The sequence below is a fragment of the Oncorhynchus clarkii genome, chromosome 7 (genome assembly GCF_045791955.1).
Source record: "Oncorhynchus clarkii lewisi isolate Uvic-CL-2024 chromosome 7, UVic_Ocla_1.0, whole genome shotgun sequence".
In the NCBI taxonomy this organism is placed as follows: Eukaryota; Metazoa; Chordata; class Actinopteri; order Salmoniformes; family Salmonidae; genus Oncorhynchus; species Oncorhynchus clarkii.
The window spans coordinates 53,024,064-53,047,432 of NC_092153.1; the positions used below are offsets into that span (position 1 = coordinate 53,024,064).

Sequence of the window (23,369 nt, forward strand, 5' to 3'; positions counted from 1 at the left end):
GGAAGGGTATTTGAGAATCCAAGGTGTCCTTTAGGTCCAAGGGTTTGTCATAACACTGTACATTCATAACTGCCAATAATTCATGTTCAACAGGATGTCTAAGTTGGACTTCCTTCCATTCAGGAGATGAGACCTTAAATTGTTGTGAATCAGACCCCAATTTGAAGTGGTCACTCATCTTTCATGTTTTCCCTCAACATTAGTTCACATTATACTCTGGCAACACAAAGCTCAGCCATGGAATGTCTGGGCAGCAGAGTCCTCCTTTCTCTCTCTCTCTCTCTCTCTCTCTCTCTCTCTCTCTCTCTCTCTCTCTCTCTCTCTCTCTCTCTCTCTCTCTCAGGGAGGGGGGATTTTTATTTTACAATAAGAACTGTCTTTTAGACGTTTTTACGTTGTAATGGTTGGCCAGGACCAGCTTCCTCTAATTTCTGCAGGCACAACTATGCAGAAAAGTACTCAGCCTAGTGTAGAGTTTGGGCCTTTGTCTTGAGTGGTTATGTCAGTATGTATTTGTTCAGTATACTGTATGAGATGTACTTCTGCATTTTAGATAAATGTCCTTGAAAAAATTCAACACGGATTGTGTTTGTAAGAAATTGATGTTCGTCAAGATAAAGCGCTCTCAACATGAATCGTTGTCTCCTGTGTTACAGTGGAGAATCCATGTCTAGATAAGAATGGTGGCTGCCAGCATGACTGTCTTGTTGATCGTGGCAAGGCCCACTGTGAATGTAGAAATGGGTACAAGCTGGCAGAGGACAGGAAGACCTGTGAGGGTAAAAAAGATCTGTTGATTACTGCACTACTCTTCATACAGGGCCAATCATGTCTCTGTATTTAAGTTCTAGCATAGATCTGTATAGACACTTAGTTTATCTGTCCCAGATATTGATGAGTGTGAGTCGGAGCAGACGGGCTGTGCTCATGGCTGCCACAACATCCCGGGCTCCTTCGCCTGTGTGTGTGACACTGCCTACGAGCTGGGAGCAGACGGACGCCAGTGCTACCGTGAGTTTGGCTCCTATAATCATCTCCATGGCTTTCATTATTTGATCTGATCTGAAATATCTCAACCAGAAGTAATCGGAGTGTCATCTCATGTGTTTCTGTGTGACAGGAATTGAGATGGAGATCGTCAACAGCTGTGAGAGCAACAACGGAGGCTGCTCCCATCACTGCCAGCACTCCACCGGCGGCCCTGTCTGTAGCTGTAACCAGGGTTACCGACTGGAGGAGGACCTCAAGACCTGTGTTGGTCAGTCTAGAGACTAACCTTCACCATTCAGTCTAGAGACTAAATTTTACCATTCAGCCTAGAGACTAACCTTTACCATTCAGTCTAGAGACTTAGCTTTAACATTCAGCTCAGATCAGTCCAGAGACTAACTTTTACCATTCAGTCTAGAGACCGACCTTCACCATTCGGTCTAGAGACTTAGCTTTAACATTCAGTCTAGAGACTACCGTTTACCATTCAGTCTAGAGACTGACCTTTACCAGTCAGTCTAGAGACTAACGTTTACCATTCAGTCTAGAGACTGACCTTTACCAGTCAGTCTAGAGACTAACCTTTACCATTCAGTCTAGAGACTGACCTTTACCAGTCAGTCTAGAGACTAACCATTACCATTCAGTCTAGGGACTAACCTTTTACCATTCAGTCTAGAGATGAACCTTTACCATTCAGTCTAGAGACTGACCTTTACCAGTCAGTCTAGAGACTAACTTTTACCATTCAGTCTAGAGACTGACCTTTACCAGTCAGTCTAGAGACTAACCTTTACCATTCAGTCTAGAGACTGACCTTTACCAGTCAGTCTAGAGACTAACCATTACCATTCAGTCTAGGGACTAACCTTTTACCATTCAGTCTAGAGATGAACCTTTACCATTCAGTCTAGAGACTGACCTTTACCAGTCAGTCTAGAGACTAACTTTTACCATTCAGTCTAGAGACTGACCTTTACCAGTCAGTCTAGAGACTAACCTTTACCATTCAGTCTAGAGACTGACCTTTACCAGTCAGTCTAGAGATGAACCTTTACCAGTCAGTCTAGAGACTAACCTTTACCATTCAGTCTAGGGACTAACCTTTTACCATTCAGTCTAGAGATGAACCTTTACCAGTCTTGAGAATAACCGCAACCCTTCAGATCAGTTTTAGACAAAACATATGCTAATATCATGATTCTCCCTGTGATGCTTTTTATTGTGTGTTTTGTTTGGCAGACCTGGACGAGTGTGGAGAGGGAAGCTCCTGCTGCGAGCAGGACTGTACCAACTACCCTGGGGGCTATGAGTGCTACTGCACAGCGGGGTACCGCCTCAACTCAGACGGATGTAGCTGTGATGGTATGTTCTCCCCTTTAAAACCTCAGGATAGTGATTTAGTGGGGCACTCATTATACAATAATTGTTGAACCTGGATTGCTTCCAGTTTAACTAATATGTGTATATATGAGGCTGTAATATTAGAATCATGTTTGTATTTTTTGGTTTGCTGTACATTGTTTATTACATAAGAACATTGATTCAGTGCTAAATGTCAGTGATTTTGGCTATTTATATCAATTTACCTGACTGAGGAGCAGTGTTTTTGTAAAGTGACTGGACTGTGTGTGTGTCGTGTAGATGTGGATGAATGTCTGGCGGCTAACAGTGGCTGTGATCACATGTGCCAGAACACCGCCGGCTCCTTCCAGTGTTTCTGCCGCCGAGGCTTTCGTCTGGACGAGGACCGACACTCCTGTGAACGTGAGTTTCACCAATCAAATTAGATGTTTTTGCTTAGAGCCACACCACCATCAACATGTCCCACTTGGACCCTTATACAATCTCCTCTCTCTCTGGCTCTCTGGCTCTCCCTCTTGCTCTCTTAATCTCTCTCTCTCTCTCTTTCTGGCTCTCTCTCTGGCTCTCCCTCTTGCTCTCGTAATCCCTCTCTCTCTCTCTCTCTCTCTCTCTCTCTCTCTCTCTCTCTCTCTTTCTCTTTCTGCAGCGCTGGAGAATACAGTTGAGGCCCTGTATAGTGGGGGCCAGGATGCCGTGGGGCCCCTGCCTCAGCTCACCCTGCTGCAGGACTACAACCAGCCCCTGGAACGCTATGATGACTATGAGGATGACGACACTGGAGAGCTGCTGGCTGAGAGCATGTTGGCAGAGAAATTTGGTGAGCCTCTGAACACAAACACACACACTATGGTCCTGTATCTGATTAGCTATGTGTCTGAGCAACAGGAGGTGAACCGTAAGACCTCCTTATTTAATTACTAGTTACTGGGCAATGAAATACCCCACAGCAGGTGGCAAATTGTTTAGCAGATTTTTTTTTTTTACATACCTGGGTAGTAATGGGGAAGCTTTATAGACTGTGGCAGGGGGCTGTGGCAGGGGGCTGTGGCAGGGGACTGTGGCAGGGGACTGTGGCAGGGGGCTGTGGCAGGGGGCTGTGGCAGGGGACTGTGGCAGGGGACTGTGGCAGGGGGCTGTGGCAGGGGGCTGTGGCAGGGGACTGTGGCAGGGGGCTGTGGCAGGGGGCTGTGGCAGGGGGCTGTGGCAGGGGGCTGTGGCAGGGGGCTGTGGCAGGGGGCTGTGGCAGGGGACTGTGGCAGGGGGCTGTGGCAGGGGACTGTGGCAGGGGGCTGTGGCAGGGGGCTGTGGCAGGGGGCTGTGGCAGGGGACTGTGGCAGGGGGCTGTGGCAGGGGGCTGTGGCAGGGGGCTGTGGCAGGGGGCCGTGGCAGAGGGCCTTGGGATCTGTTTTGTGTTGCTCCTTGATGTATTAATGTGAAAACAGTAATCAGTATTGTAGTATTTAAGGTCATCTCACTGGGGTTGCTGTGCTAGGAAGAATGTAGTTGATGATGGCAAATCCCTAACCACAGACAGATTTTGTTCTGAAATGTGATAATCAATAACGTCTTTGTCTTGTATGCAGTGTGTCTGAACAACACGTTTGGCCATGACTGCAGTCTGACCTGTGAAGACTGTTCTAACGGAGGGCTGTGTGGCCCAGGGAGAGATGGATGTCACTGTCCCGATGGATGGACAGGCCTCATTTGCAACCAGAGTCAGTATCTGCTCACAACAAAAACACATACAGACTGTAAACAAACTGCACTCACAACACTGTACATTATCAATCTTATGTATGTGTGTTTTTCTGTGGAACAACACATCTCTGTATGATGGATAAATATAGAAATTTTTATTCAGCTTGTCCTGAAGGATCCTTTGGCAAGAACTGCTCATTTCCCTGTAAGTGTATGAACGGAGCCACCTGTGATCCTGTTAATGGGAACTGTCGCTGCCCATCTGGCGTCAGTGGAGACATGTGCCAGGATGGTGAGTAACTACTGGTTAACATATACTGTACAAAAACACTCTCTCAGTCATTCACTCTATAGAAAAGTTCAGTTGCCTGATAACAATGCTTTATTGTCTGTAGGCTGTCCTAAGGGCTTCTATGGGAAACAGTGCAATAAGAAGTGTAACTGTGCCTGTAACGGGCGCTGCCACCGCACCTACGGAGCCTGTCTGTGTGACCCTGGACTCTACGGGAGGTTCTGCCATCTACGTGAGTCACTCACTGTTGACCCCTCACATCTCACCTTTCACCACTACTCGTATTCATTACTCACCTTATCCATTCAGTTCTTATTCAATATTCTACATGTTATCTCCCTCCTTCCCTATCCAGCATGTCCCAAGTGGGCCTTTGGACCGGGCTGTTCAGAGGAGTGTCATTGTGTCCAACAGAACACTCTAGAGTGTCACCGTCGCCATGGCACCTGCATCTGCAAGCCCGGTTGGCAAGGCAATGCATGCAGGGAAGGTCAGTGCTGGCTGCTGGGACCCAAAGTTCTTATCTACAGTATCTCCAGCAGTGTTGTAGTGCTCTATGTGTTTAACTCTGATCACGTCCCCCCCTCCCACCTCAGAGTGTGACCCAGGCACATTTGGCCCAGGCTGTGAGAACAAGTGTGAGTGCCCGCTTGGACTGTCTTGTGATCATGTGACTGGGAAGTGCCAACGTCTGTGCCCGGCTGGTCTCCGTGGAGACACCTGTGATCAAGGTAGGTTGTCCTGTTGGTCCCATGGGATAGGCATTTCATGTCATGTTGGTCAGTTTACAGTACTGAATGTGGCTTCTTTTAGGAAGACTAGCACTGTCTCTGTCCTCTCCTCTAGCCTGTCCAGAGGGGAGGTTTGGGCCAGGCTGCCCTCAGGCCTGTGACTGCTCAGGGGCTCCATGTGACAGAGTGAGCGGCCAGTGTCAGTGTCCTGCTGGAACATCAGGAAAACGCTGTGAGAATTGTAAGGAAAAAACCTGGTGATACTATAGTATTCATAACATTGTGATAATGATGATGACACTAACACATACTGTTGCTGTGTGCTGCAGTGTGTGTGGAGGGATCCTGGGGCGCGGGTTGCCACGAGGCCTGTCCAGTCTGTGAGAATGGAGGAGTGTGTGACAAACACAACGGAACCTGTTCCTGTCCTCCTGGGTACATGGGCAGGCTCTGTCAGAACTGTGAGTTTGAGCGAATCAATGGTAGAACTGTGATTGAAGATTTGTGGTAGTTTGTGGTAGTTTGTGGTAGTTTTGGTCTAATTTTAGAAAGAGATGTTAAATGCATGATGAGCAGGCCTTTCTAGTGGGTCATGAAAACACCAACCACACCACATTCTCCTCTGTCTGAGGCTCAGACATGTCATAAACTATGTTCTCATCAGCTGTGTTTTTACACAGAAGGATAAATATTATTCCGGTATAACCAACGGATTTCAATGTCATGGAAACGGTATGGTATTGCAATATGTGTGTTTACAGTATGTACGTAGAGTGACTCTCTGGCTCACCGTGCTTTATCATGTGTCTGTGTGTGCTGTAGCATGTCCGGCAGGACGGTTTGGTGTTGGATGCCAGCTGCGCTGCGTGTGTGAAAACAGCGGACGCTGCCACCCTGTCACGGGCCGTTGTACTTGTAACCCTGGCTGGGCAGGACATAACTGCAGGAAAGGTAAAGTGGGTGTGGCATTGAGTCTTAAATGACTCCAACTAAATAAAAAATAGCTTACAGAATCTAAACAATTTCATTAAAGGGTCCCCTGTTTGTTTGTTTCCTTTTCAGCCTGTGACTCTGGGCGCTGGGGAGTGGACTGTGCTGAGACATGTGACTGTAAGAATGGGGATGGGAGCTGTGACGCAGTGACGGGCCAGTGTAACTGTGAGGCCGGCTACACAGGGACGCAATGCCATGAAGGTATGACTCCTCAAGCAAAATATATGTTTGAAGGTTGTTTCTTTTCAGTCTGCATTCTTAAATTGCTATTGTGCAGTTGCAGTATTGTCTCAGAGCATGTCGCTGTCAAGCCCTGCTGTAGTTGTGTCTTCTCTGTGTCTCAGAGTGTCCAGTGGGGTCTTTCGGTCTGGGCTGTCGGCATCACTGCCAGTGTGACAACAAGGGGTCATGTGACCATGTCAGTGGAGCATGCACCTGCCTGGTGGGCTGGACTGGAACCTTCTGTGAGAAATGTAAGAGAACCTCCCAAACTCCCTAAAACCTACAACCCAAATTATATAACCGTACCATAGCCTGAACTTTATCTATAATCCAGTACAATTAGCCTATTGGAATCATTGGGTTATTATGCTGTATTGTTTGCTGAGATGTAACGGCTCTGTGTGTTTGTTCATAGCCTGTCCCCAGGGCTTCTATGGGGCAGACTGCCAGGAGAAGTGTGTCTGTCTGAATGGAGGTCACTGCAACCATGTCACTGGGACGTGTGTGTGTCCAGCTGGTTGGATCGGTCCCACCTGCAAACTGAGTGAGTATTGGACATCCCACGCTTCAAAGAGCCTGTCCAGTACGCACCCTGTGCAAAAGAAACCATTTCAAATCCCAGACATATTACATATATGTGTTTTGCATTGGTGTGATTGATGATTGATTCTTTGTAAGTTAACAGTTTCTTATCTTTGCCTTGCAGCATGCCCGGCTGGTTTCTATGGGGAGGGCTGTAACCAAACCTGCGGTTGCCATAATAATGGCAACTGCCACCCGGCGAACGGGCAGTGTGTCTGTACACCTGGCTGGACAGGGCCCAGCTGCTCACAGGGTGAGTGTGGAACTAGAGTAGTACTCCTAACTAGCTATGCACAATAATATCCAACCGCTTTGAACAGAGGTTAATGAATGAGTTCTGTATAGAGAAACCATAATGTAGTGATAATGGGTCTACCATTTTTCCCCCAGAATGCCCAGTGGGCTTCTATGGGGCGGACTGCAGTCAGTACTGCCTGTGTCAGAATGGAGCCAGATGTGACCGAATCAGTGGGCAATGTACCTGTGCCAACGGGTGGATGGGCGCAGCCTGCGGGCTAGGTGAGTGGTACTGAAAGAGCCATACAGACGCTTAGAGTCACCATGAACCTAGCTAACCCTACTTACTCATGGCTTATTCAGACCTGGGATTGTTTACCTAAAGCGTTATCCAATCAGGATGATCCTCATTCAGCACCAGCTCTACTAGAAATGCAGGCACTGGAAAACCATTAAGGCTCTGACTGGAGCGGTCGGGACAGCGTGCTTAAGGATAACATTACCTTAAATGCTAGAAACCATTTAGAACAGTGGCCTGTGCTTTGTTTTACTGTATTCAGGAATCAAATTAGTCTCAGTCCTAATTTGTCCTGGTTTAACTCATTTGTTTTTGACTGGTGGTGTTCCCTGGCTGTCTGTGAGACAGAGCTGCACCTCAGACCGCAGACAGTCTGCTAGACCCCACAGTCTCCTGTCTGCCCTGTAACAGACACCACACAGACGCTGCAGTTCACCACCCCAATGTACTCTACATCACACACTATCCTCCCACAGCGCCCATATAAACTTCTCAACAGGTCCTCAACAGGTCCTCCATGCCAAACTCACCATCCTACTCTAGGCACAGGAAACCTCTAATTGTGCTGCCGGTGCGGTGTTACCTAGCCACTCAGTGGTTAATTACCACCTAGTGCCAACTTTCTGCTAGGTCAAACCACAGGGTTTGGAGAAGGTATTGCTGTCCTCAGCAGAAATACCATAGGTTTCTATGTTAGCCTGTGGTTGGTTTGCCTGCTCTGACATGCGATGTCCCGTGTTCTTTCCTGCCATATCTCTGTGGGTTGGTGTGTTGGCGCCACAGAGTGTGTATCAGGGCGGTTCGGGGCCGACTGCCAGCAGCAGTGTCAGTGTGAGAATGGGGGTCACTGCGACAGACAGACGGGCCAGTGCAACTGTGGTCCTGGCTGGGTCGGAGAGCGCTGTGAAAAAGGTGAGAAAGAGTGACAGAGAAGTGGACATATACTGTCTTTGTCATCATCAATGTTGTGAGGTGAATTAATTCACAGGTTTCCGCTGTACCTTCAACACAGCGCCCTTTTGTGAGTGAAGGTTGTTGTCACATCCAGTCTCTGAGTTCCTACTCTGTCCTTTTCCTCCACTGCAGCCTGTGGGTCAGGTCTGTTTGGAGCTGGCTGTGAGGAGAGTTGTCAGTGTGAGCATATAGCCCCCTGTCACCACGTTACTGGGCACTGCCTCTGTCCACCAGGTTGGAGGGGACCCCACTGTGATAAAGGTGGCCTATCTTTAATAATAACTACATTTTCTATTATCCCTGAAAGTATTTTTAGCCATACCTGTTTAGGATTTTGACTCTCCCTCCTTTTTACCACCAGCCTGTTTACCTGGAACCTATGGCAAGGGCTGTGTGCAACGCTGCACCTGTCCCCAGGGTACTTCCTGTCACCATGTCTCTGGGGAGTGTGGCTGTCCCCCTGGACTCACTGGCAATGGCTGTGAACAGAGTGAGTCCTGTACAAACCTCTCAGCCCATGTCTTCTACTTCCGATTGGCTCATTCATCCCCCTGTAACTATTGCTATAAAATTAGAATATGTTCTCAGTCAAGTTACCTGTTAAAAAAAGGGTCAAATTAAAACATTTAAAACTCTGTCAGTCTGGACTTTCAGCTGTAATGTCTCGCTTTTCATGTTGCTTACATCGTCTGTCTGTCTGTCTGTCTGTCTGTCTGCCTGCCTGCCTGCCTGCCTGTCTGTCTGTCTGCCTGTCTGCACCACCAGCCTGTCTGTCAGGGACACATGGACTCAACTGTAACCAGGTGTGCCAGTGTTCTGAGACCAACCAGCTCTGCCACCCAGTGACTGGGCTGTGTTACTGCGCACCAGGCTTCCAAGGTCCTAAATGTAACCAGGGTATGTATTGTACACTACCCCCCTCTGCTGGTAATGACACATTCATAACCTTCCATAGGGGATGCCATTACTCTATCTTAAAACCGTTTGGTATGTGTTTTGGGTACCCAGAGTGTCAGAGAGGATGGTATGGTCCCGACTGTGAGCGAGAGTGCCAGTGTCAGAACAGTGGAAAGTGCAGGTCCACCTCTGGCACCTGTGAATGCACAGCAGGGTTCATCGGAGCACACTGCAACATCAGTGAGTTCATACTCAGCTCTTTATAGCACTGAATAAATGTAACACCTCCACAACAATCATAGCTTCTGAAGTAATATTAGAAAAACCATGGTCCTTAATCTCCTGTACCCTGTTGAAAGCGTGCCCAGCTGGTCGTTATGGGCAGGACTGTGCCCGCGTGACACTGTGTGGAGAGGGGGCACAGAATGATCCTGTCAATGGTAGATGTCACTGCAGCCCTGGGCGAAGAGGAGAGGACTGTGGACAAGGTAGGTTTTCTCTAATGAATCGAGTTGAACAGATCACTACGTGTGGAAGTATTTTTACAACACAAATAGGACTCTTTGCGTCTCTGTCTGTCTATAAGTTAAAGGTTTGTAATATATGTGTGTGTTTGAACTATGTTTGTAATATGTGTGTGTGTTTGTTATGTGTAATATCTGTGTATTGGCAGGCTGTGCTCCTGGTTGGTTTGGAGAGGACTGTGCTATCCTCTGTAACTGCAGTAACGGAGGACTGTGTGACTCTGTCTCTGGAAGATGTACCTGTGGTCTGGGCTGGACTGGGGCTCACTGTGACACAGGTGAGAGATACTGGACAGTGCACCTTTACAAAATCATAGGAAATAGCTTTGAATGTAATAACTCAACTCTCAGTGCTGGTTTTCATTCAGAATATGTAGTTGTAGTTATGCTGCCTCTCTGTGTCTGTCTGTCTGTCTGTCTGTGTGATAGAATGTCCTCCGGGGACATTTGGAGGTAACTGCCAGCTGAAGTGTGACTGCTGGAACAATGGCACCTGTGACAGGGTGACTGGAACCTGCCAGTGTGGTCCAGGTTACTACGGACATCAGTGTGAACATGGTGAGTGACACACACACACACACACGCAAACACACACACACACGCAAACACGCACGCAAACACACACACGCAAACACACACACACACGCAAACACACACGCAAACACACACACGCACGCACGCACGCACGCACGCGCACGCACACACACACACACACACACACACACACACACACACACACACACACACACACACACACACACACACACACACACACACACACACACACACACACACACACGTCAGCACAGCATTGAAAAACACTGGCCTGCAAGGTCATTCTATTGTCTCACCAGCTCACACAGCGCTCCTCCGAACTGGACATAGACATAATTGCGCTTAGCAAATCTCAAAATGAAAGCACAAAAAAGGAAGCTTGCAAGTAGTAGAAGTGTCTTTCATACTGTTTCTAAAGTGTCCTGGCCCTGTCCTCAGCGTGCCCCTCTGGCCTCCATGGCCCTCTGTGCCAACTCCAGTGTACCTGTCTGAACAAGGCGTCCTGCAACCCCTCCACTGGGTTCTGTGTCTGTCCTCCAGGGTACCATGGCTCCCGTTGTCACAGAGGTGAGATCTCTGCCTTATGCAGTTACTGAGCTGATGCTATCTAGTAGATGATGATGACTTTGAGTTTGAAATGTAGGCTTTCAGACAGGATTTATTCATTCTAAATAGGGTGTTGCTCTTACCCCACGTCTGTTTTCAGAGTGTCAACAGGGCACGTTTGGTGTGAACTGTGCCAAGTCATGTGACTGTGAGGAGGGCACGCCCTGTGACCCTGTGAGTGGCAGGTGTCTGTGCACCTCAGGCAAGACTGGACCCAGGTGTGACACTGGTAAGACTGAGGAGCATTCAGAATGTTCTATGTGATGGTACCTCAGGTGGCGATCTGTTTAAGAGGCCTTTTCTAATTATGTTCTGGTGTCTAATGAGGTATCGTCTTACCTATGTGTGTGTGTGTGTGTGTGTGTTTGTTGTCAGCCTGCAAAGCAAACCGCTATGGGCCAGACTGCACAGAGAGCTGTGTGTGTTACAACGCGGCTCACTGTGACCATCGGAACGGCCGCTGCACATGTCTCAACAGCTGGATCGGACTAACCTGTCAGGAAGGTAGTGATGAGTGACTAACACACACCACACTGCCCTCACCGCAGCAGGCAGACTGTATCTGGTGACAGGGCTGTAATGAAGCTGGACTGGAACAGAACGTTTCCCCCGAGTTAGAAAATAATCAACTGGTTTTAGTGCTGACACTTGGTTTTGGCTGCAGGGAGGTTGAACACATTGAGGTTACACATTTCTTCCGTTGGTGGTTCTGGTTGTGCTGTTGTTTGTCTGTAATGAGTGTGTCCTGTGTGCTGAGATACAGGGTCGACTGACAGCTCCTCCCCCTCTGTGTGTGTGTGTCCTCAGGTGGGCCTCCACGCCTCCCCTACAGAAGCAGGAAGGAGGACAACGCACATCTAGACAATGCGTTATAGCGCCCCCTTTTGGCCGGAGGCTCCAATCACCAATGAGCCTCCGACGGTAAGAGGCTGGGGCAGCAGCACAAGCTTCGCTGAAGCCGAACTGAATTAAAAGGTTGGATATTATTATTTCAGACATACACACCCCAACGGGACAGGATACTGCTGCACCCACAGGAGCTGGATGAGACATGGAGAAATGGACTCTAAGGAGAAATGTTCTCAGTGTTTGCTCTAGGGTGGATAATGCTTTGGTGTGTGTGTATGCTGTGAACTGTGCAGGGCTTTCATTGTTTGTGTTCATGCGCATACTGTATGCATGTGCATCTCCCACTCAGGCATGGCCTAACTCATCAGTGATGAGGTACGGTATGTTGTGACCCCCTTTCTGGTAGTTAGAGGGCAGCCAGTGTTTACCAGGACTAGGAGCTCTATTCATTGTGTGTCGCTGAAGCGTTCAATTTAAAGGTAATGACCTATTGGCCGACATCTGCAGCGTTTACCTTGCATGCAGTGTCTGCTAAAGCAGGAACATTGCCTTTAAATTCAAATCAAGCTGTAATGCTGAATTTCCGCGATACGGATTGAATGGAGCCCGAGATCTCCCCACTACAGCTTCCTCTGCACACTCCCCCCTGGACAAACCACGCGGGATATAGATGTGTTTGGCGACAGTTGCTGAACGTTCAACACTAACACTCATTTTTTATTGCAGAGATTCACCGACTCACTATTGTACTTGATATTTGTTTTGTATACTATGCAATGCTATACTATTGTATGTATTTGTTTTGTATACTATGCAATACTATACTATTGTATGTATTTGTTTTGTATACTTGGCAATGCTATACTATTGTATGTATTTGTTTTGTATACTATGCGATGCTATACTATTGTATGTATTTGTTTTGTATACTATGCAATGCTATACTATTGTATGTATTTGTTTTGTATACTATGCAATGCTATACTATTGTATGTATTTGTTTTGTATACTATGCAATGCTATACTATTGTATGTATTTGTTTTGTATACTATGCAATGCTATACTATTGTATGTATTTGTTTTGTATACTATGCAATACTATACTATTGTATGTATTTGTTTGTATACTTGGCAATTCTGTAGTGTTTTATGCTTTGGTTTTTGTCATTTACCCCAGAAATGTTCATGGAATATGTGGATAAACAGTATACATGTGGCATTATTATACAAATCCCATCACTTCTACATCATATACTGTAAATGATTCATTATTTGAATCTGTCCTTATGAATGAGCCATCAGAGTCAACATAACCCAGGTATCTATGCTTTTGGAAAGTAGTGTGAGGTGAATCCTATCAGACAATGCAAAGTGATTTGAGCACCTGAAAAAACGCTTTCAATGATATTTCCAATCCAGTATAATATTGTGATGTCTAATTGCAGTGAATACCATACAGTTATGTTTGATATTCTGTACTTTATATGAAGCGACTTGTTATAAAAATGTTGGTGCTACGGCGCTTTAAATCCACTATATGTTAACCAGAAGACAGTATATGATCTACATATTGGTCAGTACATTTTTGTTTACCAAAGTATGTTTGCGTGGGCGATTCTGATTCATATCCTCAAAGTTTAGAGTTCACCCCATTGGATTGCACAATGATTCAGGAGACACAATATAACTTGAGCAGACAGTGGGCTCAGCCCCGTCATGGTAAACAGTACCTTTTTCTTTTTTGTGTATAAAGTGCTCTTTACATATATTTATATTTTATACAATTATTGTATACAGTTCAAGATAATGCAATAGGTAAGTGTATTCTGTCTATGACTGGAGTCAAGAGGATGTTCTAATCGGGACACCTAGTAAATAACCCATAAAATATCAAAAACAATCAATGAATGAAAAAGTCAAACACAGGGAACTGTTTTTACATTCTTATTTTTTCATTGTCATTTCATTAAAGACGAAGCTGTACATCTGGTCTAAATGCAGACTGAAGCACAGTGCAGTTAGCAATGCCTGCAAATGAAAAGAAAGAGAAGGCAGAGGTGACCACAACCATAAATATGAAGGTCAAACTATGTACATACAGGAGATGACTAGCTAGGGCATCATCACTGAGAGAAGGTAGTCTGCCATTGCATTCATTTGAGAGCATTCTGCACAATATACACAATACAAATAAATTGCTTATTTTGTCTATCTTTACACTGATACAATATTAAGAGGAAAATGCAGCATGTTGAAAATGAAAATAAAAAGACACTTTTATTCTCCCTCTTCTGCTTCTTCTACGTTAAAGGCCCGAACATACAAAAATAATCTCGAACATACGGCATTCTGTGAGATGAGCATCATTCATCTACAGGGCTGGTTTCAAAGGTTTCTGAGCTGATAGTAACATCAATACTATGATATGTATGGAACAGTGGCTGTGCAAAGGGAGGCTGTCAGAGGGCAACACTGGACAGGGAGACAAGAGACCCTGCAACGATGAGTCTACTCACTAAACAGCCTGACTCACACACCTCAAATTCTTATAAAATCATCCACACTGCTTGTCTAGCATTATCCACTATGTCAGTAAGAAGCAAGCTCTTCCAAGAGTGCACTTCACACGCTGTTGTGTTGCCATGGTGTGGTGCCAGAGTGGTTGTGTAAATAGAGGAGCTCTGTGGTGCTCATCTCTCTCTACAGGGCAGCCTCTCGCTCTACAGGGCAGCCTCTCTCTCTACAGGGCAGCCTCTCTCTCTACAGCTCAGCCTCTCTCTCTACAGCTCAGCCTCTCTCTCTACAGATCAGCCTCTCTCTCTACAGCACAGCCTCTCTCTCTACAGCACAGCCTCTCTCTACAGTACAGCCTCTCTCTCTACAGCTCAGCCTCTCTCTCTACAGAGCAGCCTCTCTCTCTACAGAGCAGCCTCTCTCTCTACAGCGCAGCCTCTCTCTCTACAGCGCAGCCTCTCTCTCTACAGCGCAGCCTCTCTCTCTACAGCGCAGCCTCTCTCTCTACAGCACAGTCTCTCTCTCTACAGCACAGTCTCTCTCTACAGCACAGCCTCTCTCTCTAAAGCACAGTCTCTCCCTACTGCACAGCCCTGGGGGCGAGATGGAGCTACATTCAACACCATCACAGTTATCACCAGACAAATCAGTGCACAGCTCTGTGCATGTACGTGTGACATTGAATTGATAGTGTGACAAAGACCACCAAATATGTCTAGGGAAAACTCATTGTGACAGTGCCTTTGAGCTTTTTATTTTATGAAACATTTCTGCTGCACAATTTCCGGTCATTTCGCACATTACCTGACAGACAGTAAGACAGAAAATCATGATACATTATGAAACAGTTTTTTCTTTCTTCTGGGAAAACCACATTGGCTTTTGCCACTAATTCCCTCAAGACATAGTACCAGACAAATCAAAATGTACAGTTCACATTTAACACAGACGCTAGAAAGATTTGTTTCCCCTCCACACACACACTTTGACTCTGTATCTATGCCAATTATTCCTCCACACACACACATTTTGACTCTGTATCTATGCCAATTATTCCTCCACACACACACTTTGACTCTGTATCTATGCCAATTATTCCTCCACACACACACTTTGACTCTGTATCTATGCTAATTATTCCTCCACACACACACTTTGACTCTGTATCTATGCCAATTATTTGTTGTCTGACCCGGGGCGTTAGCCACACACCTCACTCATTCTGATTCTCCAAATCTCCTCTTCACTTTGCCTGAGCAGCATCTACACTTCACTCATCATGTCAGTTTAGCCCTACTCACTGACACTACAGGACCAGGTCACACCATGGTTAGCATCTACACTTCACTCATCATGTCAGTTTAGCCCTACTCACTGACACTACAGGGCCAGTTCACACCATGGTTAGCATCTACACTTCACTCATCATGTCAGTTTAGCCCTACTCACTGACACTACAGGGCCAGGTCACACCATGGTTAGCATCTACATAAAAAAATACAAGTTACTTGATGCCATATATACAATGATAAAGGGCTTTGTGTAGTTTCTAGAGTACACTTCATTATGTATGTAACTGTATCCTGTCTAATGTTATGATGGTTTAAACATGAGTGTTACTTTGTACAAAATCAAGCATGACTGTATTCCCCTTTTTTCTACAGCAAATTACATCTCCAATATGTACATTAGAACATTATTATCCTTTTTAGTTCATCATTGGACATTATTTTCAAAGGTTAAATGTGTAAAAATGTTTTCATGGATTTCATTTATTTATATTTTTTAAGTATTCGACCTAAAAACATTTAAATAACTAAAAGAAAGGATATTTGTACGTAGTTTAATTTGCAAAAAGATGTTGTAATTCAATATCCCCTCAATCTCGTCACCTTTCAATTTGACAGGCGAAGCACAGCCCCTCCATGATTGACATCCCTTCAATCCAATGACACAAGGGCAAGGCCTTGCGGAGGGTAACGGAGTCATACTCCCACTATAAAAATAGGCATATCTTTTTATAATCAGGGCCAAATCTTAATGCTATATATGCATGTGTAGGTATTTGTTAGTGCTTTAACGCAATATTAACAAGTAATTGTTCAAATATATCTTTCCTGCAAAATATTGATTGGTGCTTGGTGATGGAGTCACAGCTGTCCAGAAATGAAACAATACTTACTTTACATGATTTTGAATCATTTTATGACTCCCATATGGCTCCATGACACATATTCAATCAGGAAATTGTCCTAGAAATATCGATCCAGAGATCATTTTTCTGCAATATGCTATTTTGCATGTTTATAACTCCGTTACCACGTAACTCCGAAATCTCTTTGTATTATCAGTATTTTCATTAAGAAATATTGCATCAAATGATACCAAAATTGGTCTTGATATAATCAGCTAAGTACTTATGATATAGTCAGCTAAGTACTTATGATATAGTCAGCTAAGTACTTATGATATAGTCAGCTAAGTACTTATGATATAGTCAGCTAAGTACTTATGATATAGTCAGCTAAGTACTTATGATATAGTCAGCTAAGTACTTATGATATAGTCAGCTAATTACTTATGATATAGTCAGCTAAGTACTTATGATATAGTCAGCTAAGTACTTATGATATAGTCAGCTAATTACTTATGATATAGTCAGCTAATTACTTATGATATAGTCAGCTAATTACTTATGATATAGTCAGCTAAGTACTTATGATATAGTCAGCTAAGTACTTTATCAGACATGTTACATTAATGGATTAATCACTAAAGAACTGCATGTTACGCAGGTTTGCATATACCTCCCCAAAATATGTTAACTGGCTGTGACTCCATTACCAAGCACTAATAAAATTGTTTGCATGAAAGATACATTTCAACATTTACTTGATAGTATTGCATAAAAAATAAAAAAAATACATACAAAAACATACATAGCATTAAGACTTGACCCTGATTGTAAAAAAAGATACTGCACGTTTTTACTGAACGCGTGCCCTTGACCTACAGTACTAGAAAACTGAACGCGTTGAACCAGAGAATGAGTTACGAAAGAAGAGTGAGTATTCCTTATATTTACACGTGTTAGTTTACTCTTGTGACCATGACTTTGCTTAATCCCCAGAGGCTGTTGGACGAAGGCTCATGCATGGAGGACGTATCACATGCTATCCACTTTGCGCTTTGTCTCACAGTAAGAGAGGACCTAACAGCTAGAGAGTGAATATGAGGGCAGCGGCAGATGTCTACAGGGTGCAATTTATATGATTATTGAAAATGTATAGATTATCATCTGCCTTCTGAAAATCAATGTATCATTCCCTAAATAGAGGAGTGTACAATTAATGTGTACTGTGTATATAAGCATAGAACAGCATGATCAAGTGATTATACTGTACACGTGAAGAGAGTCAATAGGTAATAAGCTGGATAGTATAGGCTTTAAGACGGTTGCTATACTCTTCCAACAAGCCATACCCACTTAGATGTGGCGTTGAAAGATGTTAGAATATCTTTGGCTCAAAGCCACGTGAAAATGTCCCTGGTTTGACAGTGGACAGGTCCCCATTAGGTGTCCACACATGAAAGAAAGACATGGACATTAAATACTGTTCCGATCCCTGAGCTTTCACTCCTATTGGACAGGAAGGGCTGCCACTTAAACCAACTAGTGTTTCCGTTGGCCAGGGACTATTGTCAAATAACAGTCTGTTATGAACCAGCACTGTGGAGACCAGACTGACTAAGGGGAACAGGTAGGAAACTGAAACAGGGGAGGAGATCCTACAGTGCAATGACTCACCGTGTGTGATATAGTTGAGTTATTTCATCCTCTCACATATTCTACAACCTCTCAATGACTGAACTGTACAATAGTAAAGTGCTGATTGTTCTGCCTGCGAGGAGGCTGGTACACTGATAATATGTAGACTACACAAACTAACAGCTGTTTCAGAGAAACTGTGATGTACATATTAAACAGAACTCCAAAAAAACTAATGGTGTGGCATACATGTGCAACAGAGTTTTTGTTGTATATTTGTATAAACTTAAATCCATTGGTATGCATTCAGTATTTAGAGAAACAAATGCAAAAAAAAAAGAAATATCTGGCTGCCAAGCAAGCATGTTTTTTATAAACATATTTTTTCTTCAGTTTTAAAAATACATCTTTCTTCTATCTGTCCTTCCTTCCCTGCAGATGTGACCATCTCTCTTTATTTCTTCATCCTTTTCTCTGGAAATCTACATGATGCTCCCCAGGGTGGCTGAGGCAGGGTCAGACTCATGCGCCGGGGTCTAATTCAGTAAAAGCTCAAGCAAACAGAGGATCAGGCAAAGGTGGGGCATGGCGCTGTGCTGCAGCCCTGGAGCAGCCCTGGAGCAGCCCTGGAGCAGCCCTGGAGCAGCCCTGGAGCAGCCCTGGAGCAGCCCTGGAGCAGCCCTGCTGGCTGGCGTGGTGGTGAGTTAGGAACGGTAGTCCTTTTTACTGTACGGCTTGTTCCCCAGGATGCTATCTACCTCGTGTGTGATTGAGGAGGATAGTTTGGGAAGAACCTGCAGGAGAAATTACAGATGCATTGAAGGAAACAGAAGGTTCACGTGTATAGATTTCACATACTTTGTATTAAATGCACTGAGTACCCATGCCCATATTGGTTTTACTATCCATGTGGGGAACAAACAATTGATTCCCATTCAAAATCCTATTTTCCCTAACCGCTAACCATAAACCTCTAACCTAACCCTAATCTTAACTCCAAACCCCTAACCTAAAACCTAACCCTAATCTTAACTCCAAACCCCTAACCTAACCCTAATCGTAACTCCAAACCCCTAACCTTAATCTCCAAACCCCTAACCTAACCCTAATCTTAACTCCAAACCCCTAACCTAACCCTAATCTTAACTCCAAACCCCTAACCTAACCCTAATCTTAACTCCAAACCCCTAACCTAACCCTAACCCTAATCTTAACTCCAAACCCCTAACCTAAAACCTAACCCTAATCTTAACCCAAACCCCTAACCTAAAACCTAACCCTAATCTTAACCCCAAACCCCTAACCTAAAACCTAACCCTAATCTTAACTCCAAACCCCTAACCTAACCCTAATCTTAACTCCAAACCCCTAACACTAATCCCTGAGCCAAATTGTAACCTTAACCATAAACCTAACCCTTAAATCTAAAATAGCCCTATTCCTTGTGGGGACCGACGAAATGTCCCTACTTGAAATGTCCTTATTTTACTATCCTAGTGAGGACCAGTAACACACACACACTGTACATACTAGGAAATGGGAAAACAATTTATCTCAAGCCAGACATAATGTGATGAAAGAACATAAAACCCTGATGGTTTGAAAACCCCATTAAATGAGAGCATCTTATCTAGCAAAGTAGCAGCGCCGCAAGCTAGCCTCAAATGTCCATGTTGATTTATACTCTGCTGACCTTATTAACTTGTACAGTAAAGCATCCAAGCATATTACAACAAACTGACTGGCCGAGAGGCAGCACTCTTTCCAGGAAAGACAAAAACAAGTACAATTCTATTATAGATGGTTATGGACAGGGAGAGATGGCATTTTGAACCAATTAAAAATGTTGATTCAATATCAATACTCATTGACATATTATGCAAATCTGCACATTTTCTCTTGCGCAGACACACCCCACCCACCCAATCCCACCTACCCACCCACCTACCTGGACCCTCACTGTGTTCTCACCTGGACCCTCACTGTGTTCTCATCTGGACCCTCACTGTGTTCTCACCTGGACCCTCACTGTGTTCTCACCTGTATTGCTGCTATATTCTCCATCAGCTGATCGGTGTTGGATGCCCCCAAGAGTACGGAGCTCACCCCCTCGTTCCGTAGACACCACGCTGTAGGGGACGGGTAAACAGCAATGACACCCCCACCATGGCAAACACACAACCCTGCTACCCCCATATACAACACACACACCTCTTCCTCTCCCACATAACCCTGTCCCTCCCCTCCCAACCCTACAAAACATAGACCCCTGCCTCAAACATACCAAAACCATGTACAGTATACCACCGCATCATACACATAACAAACACCAAATGTCTCTTCAAAAAATACAACTACTAAGTACATGCACTACACATACAGTACACATACAGTACACTCACACAAACACACAATACTTAACCCTACACACCTAAAACACAACCCCACTGTGTTTGCTAATCTAGTTGTGGGATATTTGATACTGTATAAGAGGAATAGTGTACTACTGCATTGAGACTTTGTGCCAGTGTGTTCAAACCTCTGTGGTGAGGTTCAAACACTGTCAGTGTGGGATTAGAACCTCCAGACACCGCAGTGATGATGAGACGGAGTCCACTTCCAGAAACAGGTCTGACCCTACAGGATTTCATATGACAACCAAGGTTTCCTCAGGTCAGGATGGGATGGCTGTAGTAGTCTACATGGAACTGTCTAACAGATGACAGAGATTATTCACTCACTGGCCTGGCCAACATCCTCTACAAAGTCACACTGCTACTTTACCGTATAACAGCTGCAAAGCTAGGCTACAAACTGTGTAAAATAGCAGGCTTTGGGTAACTAAACGGGTCAAGCTAAGAGGCCTAATGTGTATTTAATCTGTACTTTATTCCAATGTAGAGACTCCCGGGCAGTGGTGGAAAAAGTACCAAATTGTCATAGTTGAATAAAAGTAAAGATACCTTAATAATAAATAAATCACCCAGTAAAATACTAGGCTACTTGAGTAAAAGTATAAGGTTTTAAATATACTTTAGTATCAAAAGCAAATGCTATGAATAATTTTAAATTCCTTATATTTAGCAAACCAGACAGCACAAGTATTTTTTTATATATATATATATATTTTTTACATTTACAGATAACTAGGAGCACACTCAGAAAATCATTTACAAATAAAACATTTGTGTTTAGTGAGTCCGCCAGATCAGAGGCAGTAAAGATGCCTGTGCATTCTCTTGATAATACTGAACATTTTCCTGTCCTGCTAAGCATTTGAAATGTACTTTTGGGTTTCAGGGAAAATGTATGTAGTAAAAAGTACATTATTTTCTGTAGGAATTTAGTGAAGTAAAAGTTGTCAAAAATATGAATAGTAAAGTACAGATACCCCCCCAAAACGACTTAAGTAGTACTTAAAAGTATTTCATTTAGTTTTCTTAATACCACTGCTCTCAGGTGACATAAAATGGTGGTCTCAGGACATAACTCTGTCCAGGCTGTTTGTGACAGTGCCACAGAGATGTATAATGATTGGGAGCTACAGTGTACTAGGTGTCTGCTAATGGGCCGTGAAACCTAATCTATGACACTGCATTACAGGTCGGGTGTAAAATGCGCCTTGATATGCAGAATGAGGTGTTGTGTAGGCCTAGATTTACAGTCTCTCTCTCATCTGCGACACTTTAACAGCTCTCAATGGGGCTGGGAATCTGTCTACAGGCTCATTCCCCCTCTCCCCGTTCGACTGTAAATCAATTTGGGCCACTCACTGGATTTATGTCTGGCATTTCATGTAACTGCTGACTTGGGGAAATGAGAAACTTCCTCGTCGTATATAGATACACACCACGAGACAGTAAACTAACAAACAAAATCAATAGCAAGTTATTACCACTGGCTTGATAAAGCTGGTTTGGGTTTAGGAAGATTAACTAGTTAACCACAAACAGACATACAACCAGACAGACAAACATTCTCACACACACACACACACACACACACACACACACACACACACACACACACACACACACACACACACACACACACACACACACACACACACACACACACACACACACACACACACACACACACACACACACACACACACACTACAACAGCTGAAAACCATCTGGTTAGCTGCCTGACTGGCAGTGACCGTCCGGGGGTGAATCAAGCGAGAGGCAGAGGGACGAGGAACGGACAGACAGACAGAGAGAGAGAGAGCGGCAGTGTGTGTCGGCGTACCGATGGCGAGCTGGGGCAGAGTGCAGCCCAGCCGCTCTGCGATTGCCTGCAGCTCTTTCAACTTCGCCTGCTGACGCCGGCCCTCCTCGCTCAAGATCTTGTCCTTCAACCACTGGTAGCCCTGTTGAAACAGCCTGCTCAAAAACACAGCCCTGCCCAACACTGAGGCACTGCACCACCTGTGTCGAGCAGGGCCTGCTTTTAAACACGTGACTCTGTTTGGTAGACCAGGGCCTGCTTTTAAACACGTGACTCTGCTTGGTAGACCAGGGCCTGCTTTTAAACACGTGACTCTGCTTGGTAGACCAGGGCCTGCTTTTAAACACGTGACTCTGCTTGGTAGACCAGGGCCTGCTTTTAAACACGTGACTCTGCTTGGTAGACCAGGGCCTGCTTTTAAACACGTGACTCTGCTTGGTAGACCAGGGCCTGCTTTTAAACACGTGACTCTGCTTGGTAGACCAGGGCCTGGTTGTCAACATTGTAACTTTACTGTAGTCTTCTTTTACTGTACAGCCCCAGCAGGCAGAGATGAGGAGGCCCCTCTCTCTCTTCTCAACCTGGTCAACTCTGGCTCATCTCTCATGTTTCACACACACACATACAGTACAGTACAAACACACGCACATATGTTTTAGGATGTAAATAAATGTCTCATTCTTGTTAAGATTGTGTATAGTTAATTATAAACACCAAGAAAATGTGTATTATGAAAATCTATGAATTTTTCAATAGGCTAAAAAAGCAACCTTGATAAAGGGATTTCCTTTCCTTGTGATCCAATGATTGAAACAGTGACAGATCAGGAACAAGCAAGCTTTCAGTTCTGGATCAGCCATCCACACCATTGTTAATCAGGAATAGGGTTGCAAAATTGCAGGAATTTCAATAAATTCCATGGTTTTCCATAAATCCTGGTTGTATGCCGGATTCCCTGATTATTCCCTCATAATTCCGGGGACCCTCCAACCTGGATTTTGGGAAAACCTAAGAATTTATTGAAAGTTTAAATGTTTAAAGTCTAACCAGGAATCAACA

The 23,369-nt window shown here is 44.6% G+C and overlaps 2 protein-coding genes across 2 annotated transcripts in view; one reads left to right on the forward strand and one right to left on the reverse strand.

Moving 5' to 3' along the window:
- Positions 1 to 12,535, forward strand: part of LOC139412614 (multiple epidermal growth factor-like domains protein 6) — a 32,927-nt gene extending 20,392 nt beyond the window's left edge. Inside the window, exons 5-35 of the mRNA XM_071159308.1 lie at positions 657 to 779; positions 889 to 1,011; positions 1,121 to 1,258; positions 2,233 to 2,355; positions 2,635 to 2,757; positions 3,002 to 3,172; positions 3,939 to 4,070; positions 4,217 to 4,345; positions 4,449 to 4,577; positions 4,701 to 4,835; positions 4,942 to 5,076; positions 5,192 to 5,317; positions 5,406 to 5,537; positions 5,899 to 6,027; positions 6,139 to 6,270; positions 6,414 to 6,542; positions 6,707 to 6,835; positions 6,998 to 7,126; positions 7,264 to 7,392; positions 8,192 to 8,320; positions 8,495 to 8,623; positions 8,724 to 8,852; positions 9,128 to 9,259; positions 9,371 to 9,499; positions 9,619 to 9,747; positions 9,933 to 10,061; positions 10,213 to 10,341; positions 10,777 to 10,905; positions 11,045 to 11,173; positions 11,320 to 11,448; positions 11,752 to 12,535. Coding sequence (XP_071015409.1) covers positions 657 to 779; positions 889 to 1,011; positions 1,121 to 1,258; positions 2,233 to 2,355; positions 2,635 to 2,757; positions 3,002 to 3,172; positions 3,939 to 4,070; positions 4,217 to 4,345; positions 4,449 to 4,577; positions 4,701 to 4,835; positions 4,942 to 5,076; positions 5,192 to 5,317; positions 5,406 to 5,537; positions 5,899 to 6,027; positions 6,139 to 6,270; positions 6,414 to 6,542; positions 6,707 to 6,835; positions 6,998 to 7,126; positions 7,264 to 7,392; positions 8,192 to 8,320; positions 8,495 to 8,623; positions 8,724 to 8,852; positions 9,128 to 9,259; positions 9,371 to 9,499; positions 9,619 to 9,747; positions 9,933 to 10,061; positions 10,213 to 10,341; positions 10,777 to 10,905; positions 11,045 to 11,173; positions 11,320 to 11,448; positions 11,752 to 11,819 — 3,986 coding nt within the window. The 3' untranslated portion in view covers positions 11,820 to 12,535. The remainder of the gene's footprint in view (positions 1 to 656; positions 780 to 888; positions 1,012 to 1,120; positions 1,259 to 2,232; positions 2,356 to 2,634; positions 2,758 to 3,001; positions 3,173 to 3,938; positions 4,071 to 4,216; positions 4,346 to 4,448; positions 4,578 to 4,700; positions 4,836 to 4,941; positions 5,077 to 5,191; positions 5,318 to 5,405; positions 5,538 to 5,898; positions 6,028 to 6,138; positions 6,271 to 6,413; positions 6,543 to 6,706; positions 6,836 to 6,997; positions 7,127 to 7,263; positions 7,393 to 8,191; positions 8,321 to 8,494; positions 8,624 to 8,723; positions 8,853 to 9,127; positions 9,260 to 9,370; positions 9,500 to 9,618; positions 9,748 to 9,932; positions 10,062 to 10,212; positions 10,342 to 10,776; positions 10,906 to 11,044; positions 11,174 to 11,319; positions 11,449 to 11,751) is intronic.
- A 4,424-nt stretch (positions 12,536 to 16,959) lies between these two features.
- The window catches only part of LOC139413457 (voltage-gated potassium channel subunit beta-2-like), a 51,802-nt gene continuing 45,392 nt past the window's right edge, over positions 16,960 to 23,369 (reverse strand). Inside the window, exons 12-14 of the mRNA XM_071160878.1 lie at positions 22,332 to 22,452; positions 20,118 to 20,206; positions 16,960 to 18,871 (exon numbers count right to left, since the gene is read on the reverse strand). Of these exons, the coding sequence (XP_071016979.1) occupies positions 18,782 to 18,871; positions 20,118 to 20,206; positions 22,332 to 22,452 (300 nt within the window). The 3' untranslated portion in view covers positions 16,960 to 18,781. The remainder of the gene's footprint in view (positions 18,872 to 20,117; positions 20,207 to 22,331; positions 22,453 to 23,369) is intronic.